The 6553-nt window shown below is 44.4% G+C and overlaps 2 protein-coding genes across 4 annotated transcripts in view; one reads left to right on the top strand and one right to left on the bottom strand.

Moving 5' to 3' along the window:
• cenpp (centromere protein P) overlaps positions 1-6553 on the top strand; it is a 64742-nt gene that overhangs the window by 5346 nt on the left and 52843 nt on the right. For both annotated transcript variants that reach the window (XM_019860478.1, XM_019860479.1), the window contains exon 6: positions 398-494. In XM_019860478.1, coding sequence (XP_019716037.1) covers positions 398-494 — 97 coding nt within the window. The remainder of the gene's footprint in view (positions 1-397; positions 495-6553) is intronic.
• Positions 685-6553, bottom strand: part of ogna (osteoglycin, paralog a) — a 7887-nt gene continuing 2018 nt past the window's right edge. The window contains exons 2-7 of one of the 2 annotated variants that reach the window (XR_002167100.1): positions 5622-5685; positions 3737-3901; positions 3261-3463; positions 3025-3117; positions 2303-2577; positions 685-694 (exon numbers count right to left, since the gene is read on the bottom strand). Coding sequence is in view for 1 of the 2 variants with exons in the window: in XM_019860480.1 (XP_019716039.1) it covers positions 2407-2577; positions 3025-3117; positions 3261-3463; positions 3737-3901; positions 5622-5685 (696 nt within the window). In the remaining variant the exon portion in view is untranslated. Of the gene's footprint in view, positions 695-1369; positions 2578-3024; positions 3118-3260; positions 3464-3736; positions 3902-5621; positions 5686-6553 lie in introns of those variants that run through there. The other variant, XM_019860480.1, reaches the window with a different exon arrangement.

Here is a 6553-nt window from a genome sequence, read left to right as displayed (position 1 = left end):
GAATGTGTGAGGTGCATAAATTTGCCCGACTTCCAACATGTTGACATTTTTTTCTTCCTCATGATTGACGTGACAAGCCAACTTTCAGCATCCAATCCCGACCGGTTTTATTCAAACGCTGCGGGTCACCGCAATCCAAAGCGACGTAATACCGCCATCTAGGGCGATCTCATCGTCAGCGACAGTGTTGACCTGAATTCCACAAACAAGCTGGGTCAGACCTTTTCCCACACCAGGCTGTTAAGAAACGTACTCGACGAATATATTGGACGAATCCATGACGGTGATTGACGTGCCCTGTGTTTGGAGATGAAAAGTGAGCCGGTTCGGCGAAGCGCTCGAGAAAATAGATGAATGTTGGACGTTTTCTCTGATATGTGCGAAAATGTCCTTTCAGAGTGGAGGAGAGCAAGGACATCCTGCTGTTCTTTAGGACCCTGCGAACTTTCTCGGACAGGATGGACGAGCGACGCCGCGCCTTCCAGCACTTTCAGGTAAGTGGCGACGCGACCACCCTCGAACTCGAAGCTGCTTGCTTGTGAACTTTGGTCCTTTATCCCTTCGTCTGCATTTGCAAGTTGTGGCCTTGTTCCTTCAGAGCTCTCCTGGGACAAGCGGGAGAGTCTGAGGCTGTAAATCGCTGACTCGTAATGTCTCTGACCTTAATCGATCAGCGTGGGGGTGCCCATGTTGACTTGTTTAGCGATGACACCGTCAAAGAGCTCGGCAGGAATTTTTTGTCCTGATTGAAACCCGAAATATGAGGTGAATACCGTCCAATTCTTACAAACAAATTTCCCCTTCATTCTTGTGAAATCTCTTAATTTAAGCTGTTTGAACCTTTGAGTATTTTAGAAGTCTGATCACAGCCTTCAATTCATGCAAACATAGGCCAAATTTGAACCCACAACCAAATCCAGACAAATTTTACCTGGGTTCGTTTCCACTTCGCAGTTGTTCATTGTCCTGCCTCCACAACAGTAAGAAGTCAACATTTAATCACTTTGCAGAAGTAATACAAAGCCGCTGTTTATTCGAAGAGTTGAAAGCTTTGCCAAGTTGGCGCACAGACGCAACATTAACTCGCTTTTTCCGTACATGCCTGCATGATTTATTTTTTTCACTTTTATTTTGCTCTACTTGCATTTTCTTAAGCAAAGTTGGAACATGCGATTGCCTCGTAGCGCGCAACTGGTAATGACACACAGACGCTGGAGTGTTGAGCAAAGGAAAACGAAACAATACAAAACAAAACCAAAAAAAAAAAAAATAGGGGCACATATTTCTTTTGTGGACCACAGCCACATTTTTACAACACCGATGGTGGTCGACCTCTTAACGGCTACAAACCACAAACATTTACAAGCCCTCGTGTTCATTTTTCATTCGGGGACGTTTTGAGCGCTTAAAAACACTGACAGCGAATGTACAAGATATACAATTCGGTTCACAAGTATTCAAACATTCATACATACTTGGAATGGATTTGAATTAAAGCAACGTGCCGACCCAATTGAAGAGGCATTCAGCAACGGCAGCCATTTTATGCATAAAATCTCAAAAGTGTCAGTGCAATTGATCGCCTAATTTTTAAGACTTGGGTGAATATTCTTTTAGATTCGGCAGTGCTTGGACCGCCAACTTTTGTTTTTTTCTCCCAGGAGGGCCGAGATCCTGGCTTGCTTGGCTTATGTGCCAATTCTTTTGAACCTCGCAAAATGGAGATCATGACGACACAAAATGGATGTCATTACTGTTGTCCTAAACCGCACGACCACCCTCTCGGCTTGAAAAATATTTGTAAATGCAGGTGCCGCTTCTTCACCAACAATGATTCCAAATACATTAAAAAAAAAAAAAAAAAGTTCAACTTTATTCAAATATCTTAAGCCATACACATATCCCTGTACAAGCACCACTCTATACATATTGTTAATTATTTTTATAAGACAGATTTATTACTGAAGGGGACGCGTCGGGGCTACATCACATACACGGATTTAATAAATGATGATAAATGCTTCAGTACTTAAATTCAAATTGCGTTGATAAATTAAACATAAAAAGAAGGCGAGGTGACCAAGGTCTACAAAGCCACCCCACTCATTGAGAGTCGTAGATATTGATTTATTGGTATCTGACATTGGAATTCATTGATCTTAGAAATTGTGTTTTTACAGAGCGTTTTGGATTCATTGCTTTGTAATAAAGGTGCAACCGGGGAATGACAATTCAAGGGGGATTTATAATCTGATCTGTGGCCTCGTCAGCAGATCTGCTGTCTACTCAAGCTTGGTCATACTAGAAGTATTTTTTTTCCCCCACTTGTCACACTTCTAGCCACAGCGGTTTGAAATTCTTCCGTTTATTCTATTGAAAAGGGACTACTGTCATGTTGGTGGTTCTTCACCGGTACCGTCCGATCGGCAGTACTTTCATACACATAAAGCTGTCGGGGTACTTGGACAGGATCACGGGATTTCCGTCCAGGCGAACTTCGCTGAGGTTGGGTCGAAGGTAGAAGGTGTCATTGGACCTGCAGAAGGTGTCAATGTTGATGTCTGTGATGTTGTTGTTCTGGGGGCGAGAGGGATACGCTGTCAAGACTGCAACCGAGGCAGTAACATACCCACAAGCACAAGTCAAAAAGTCAAAATTGACTTTGGATGAACTTTGGAGTTATCGGGGTCCTATTATGCAAGACATTCAGTCTGATCTCGTGGAGCCGAGTTATTAGAGGCCTGACATACGATTGTCATCACGATCTCGCCTGTAAATGGTCAACATGACCCTAAAATGGCTTCTTCAAATCCAAATGTCAGACGTCACGTGTCTTTTCGGGCGTGGCTATTTGTGGTCTACTAAACATTTTTTCAAAGCGACACAGGAAATGGATGCTGAACATTTCAGAAAATGATCAAGCAACAGATTCATTCCCAAATGGAGTTGCTCCAAATGGTGATAGCGTCACAATCTGCAATTGAACAACCTACCAATACCCAATCTTTCCTAAGATATGCATACCTGTAGATGCAAGGTCCGAACCATCTCTGGGATCTGTGGGACTGCCTCTATCTCATTATCAGCCAGGTACAAGTTGACCAGACCAGTCAGTTTCTGTCAGATTATGATCATGACAATTTCATCAACCAGAACGTGGTATTTGTTCTCTTGCTCTACGATACGGCATGTTACACGAAGCAACACTCGATAATCATCATTAATAAGGTCAATGTGGTATTCTAGTCAGTGGTATCGACCTTGAAAGCAGTAGCTTTGACACCCTTGGTCTTCAGGAAGTTGTTGTTGGCGTTGAACGACATCAGCTTGGCGGGGAGCATCGGAAGCCTGACGAGCCGGTTGTCCGCCAGAGACAGCTCCTCCAGTAGCGGCAGCTTAGCGAAGGCCCCGTCCTCAATCTCCGAGATCAGGTTCCCCGTGAGGTCGATCCTCTTCAGCGTTACTGTAGCATGATGAAGATAAAACATAACGGCCAACGGCTTTGTAGCTCATTTTTTTTCCTTTGGTGTTACCATCCCATCATAAGTGGTACTCGCATTACTTTTTCCTTCTCAACTGTGACGTCAGCTGAAGCAAGAACCTCCTTTTATCCCCAAATTATCGCCCACCGCAGGTTGATTAAAGGTCGTCAGTGTAGGTAATGACATAATTGAGATTTAAAATACCGGTAGTCATATTTTACAGATCAAGTTGTTGTTGTTCTGACACTACTTACCAATGTCAGCAAAATCCTTGGTGTTGATCTTTCTGATTTTGTTAAAGCGAGCATATAAGTAGGCCGTCTTCTTGGGCACGGTGGGAACTGCGGTCATGTCCGGGCTGACTTCCTCGCAGTACACTGAACCGGTTAGGCAGACGCACAGCAGACAAGTGGGCAGGTCTGCAACACAAGTGGCAATCTCGTGAGCGGTCAGAAAAGACTCACCTTGTCATGGTTGTTGTGCCCTAAACTGGCACAGGGTGCGGCCAAAGCCATATCTAATAAAGAATTGATTTCAAGGCAGCATTTTGACTTCGACATACGCTTTGGTTGCCGAGGAGTTGTGTTGAAAGCAATTGACATCTCATGCCAGATGATGCTGACATCATCATAATGTTATGATAGCGGGAACATGTTGCAATGTCGTACATTGTTGGGATCTGTGGAAAAGTCGTGGAGAAATAAATGCTCTCTTTTACTCTGATCAAGCGTCACTTTCACGTGGTCTCTAGTTCCTTCCACCACGGCCGTTCAAAGCAGCTTTTTCTGCTTATGCTCTAGCTCGCTATCCTGTGTGTTCAATACCATTTTTTTTTCAGACCAACACCAGTTTTACGAGTTTTCAGTTTTGAGTTTGCACCGATTCCACGAGCACTTTTGAAACATTTTCGAGATGCGCAATAACTTTTTTTCGCCCCCACGATACTGATAACCGATAATTTCCTGCTTCTCTAAACCGATACGATAACCGATAACGTTTCTTTTTTTTTTTTTTGTACTCTACACATATATCTGTTGTTGCAGCTTCAAAGAGTAAAACATTTCAATCCTGCTTCCGAGTGAAGTGTTGGGGTCAGATGTGACATGGAAACAGTCAATGACAACATACGGTTGCCTGTTTTCCCACTTTCGGAACTCTTGCCATTTCGGATGATGAGGGAATCTCAAAAGCTCTGATGCATATCAGTTCCTATTAGTAAAGTTGGTCCCATTTTCTTCTCGCCGGACATTTTCAAGAAGCAAAATAAGGACAAATGATTAAAAACATCACTCACCATAGCTGCACTTCAACAAGTCATCATCGCCTTTTGTATTCCAACAACTAGTACACAGTGCGGCGTCATAGCATTTGGTATTCATCAATTGATTTTCTCAACCACTTATCCTCACGATTACCCCTCAGCTTTGCCATAGCTCGGCCCGGCTCTCCTCCTTTTGTTTTTGTTGCCTCCGCCGCCTACAGCGCCTGCCAGACCCGGCAACAATCAATCCGAGGAGGTCCCACCGGTTGCGCCATCTTATCCGGGATGTTGAAAATGTAGTGAAAAGTTGCAATAACTCATCAAATTGTACTGTAAGCCAATGTTGATTAAGTCCACGCGTGTACAGTATCCAGCAACAAAGATAAAAGTGCAATTCAAAAGGAAAAGGCGTCATCACTCTCCGGTGGCCGGCCGAAGCAGCCACTGCCGTCGGGCCGGTGATTGCCGAGGGAGCCTCAGCGGCGGCTCTTACTCAAGTGATGCGTGCGCTTTATAATAAATATTGCTTTGAGAGTTGAGGAGATTTTGGCTGTTTATATGTGTGCAACCTATCACTTTTTCCTTTTCACATGCCTGTTTATTTTATTGTTCATCATTTATCGTTACTTTATCGTGCATCCATTGAAATAAGACCGGTATCGGCCCGATGCGATACGTGGGTATGCGCCGATGCAGCATGAGCGGTGCGGCTGCGGGTTTGATGCCGGAGTCTACCTAGGGAGTAAATCAGAGGCAGAACCACACCACCACGACACTTTTTGTCGACATCCCCACGACGCAAGCCGCAACAGTCATTTGAATGCGCACCCCCGGGATTGAAGTCTTTGCAAATCAAGTTAGCTTGTTCTTTGACTTACCTGATGCATCTGCCGCCGCCGGCATGGGGGTATTGTCTGGTTCGTCGGCCGAAGGCAGATCCCTCTGTGGAATCCATCACACCCAATATGAAAGTCAAGGTTATCTTCTGTTTTTGTGGGAAAGGATTCCACACTTTGGAGATTTTTTTGTTTTCTACATGAGTCTGTAGTAACATAGTTCGCGTGGGGAAACTGATCAACGCTTTGGCTGTTGCTGGGTTTTTAATTGAAATATGTTGATTGCTGGGTTTCCCGCTTTCTTGGCCCTTGCTCCTGGTCTTTGATGGAAGTGTAAAGTTGCAGCACATATCATCACATAACGTCGCTAACAAAAGCTAGCCGTAAAAAGCAATTTATTTCTGTATAGTACATTGAGCACCAAGGGCTGGGGTTCACGTCGGAACGCTTCAGTGTTTTCCTCTGCAAATGTGAGCAAATTGATTTCGTGTTTCACAACAGATGGGAAATGTTGGGATTTTTCGGGCGGTTCGGTCCATCTGTTCCGGTCCCGAGAGTGCAAAGTGAACATTACGTTGATAAATGGACTCGCTCGATTCATGCAGCGCTTTCACCACAAAGCAGACAACGTTTGGTTTTGCTTGGCCGGGGCGCTCGCAAAATGGCTTCTTGTGGTGGTGTGACGGTTTTTGCGGTGGATGTCAAGTCGTTCCAGTGTGGAGCGTTGTGCTGCCATGAGGAAACGTTGGCCTCAAGAGTGGTGCGCAGAGAGCCGACTTTGGCAAATGTACAGTCGGGGAACTAAATGGGGCCAATTTTGATGTGTCTCAAGGAGAAAAACAAGCATTCGGTTGAATATTAGTGTTAGGAATTAACATTTTGTTGTTGGAACGGTCATTTTTTTTTTTTTAGCCTTTGCGCACCCTTGGGTGAAGAAACTTTCTTGGAAAGAACCAAATGATCAAAAATCCCCC

This window comes from Hippocampus comes, unplaced genomic scaffold (assembly GCF_001891065.2).
Source record: "Hippocampus comes isolate QL1 unplaced genomic scaffold, H_comes_QL1_v1.1 scaffold106, whole genome shotgun sequence".
NCBI classification, from domain to species: Eukaryota; Metazoa; Chordata; class Actinopteri; order Syngnathiformes; family Syngnathidae; genus Hippocampus; species Hippocampus comes.
The sequence above is the reverse complement of the archived record's forward strand: the minus strand, read 5'-3'. Positions and strand labels throughout refer to the sequence as shown.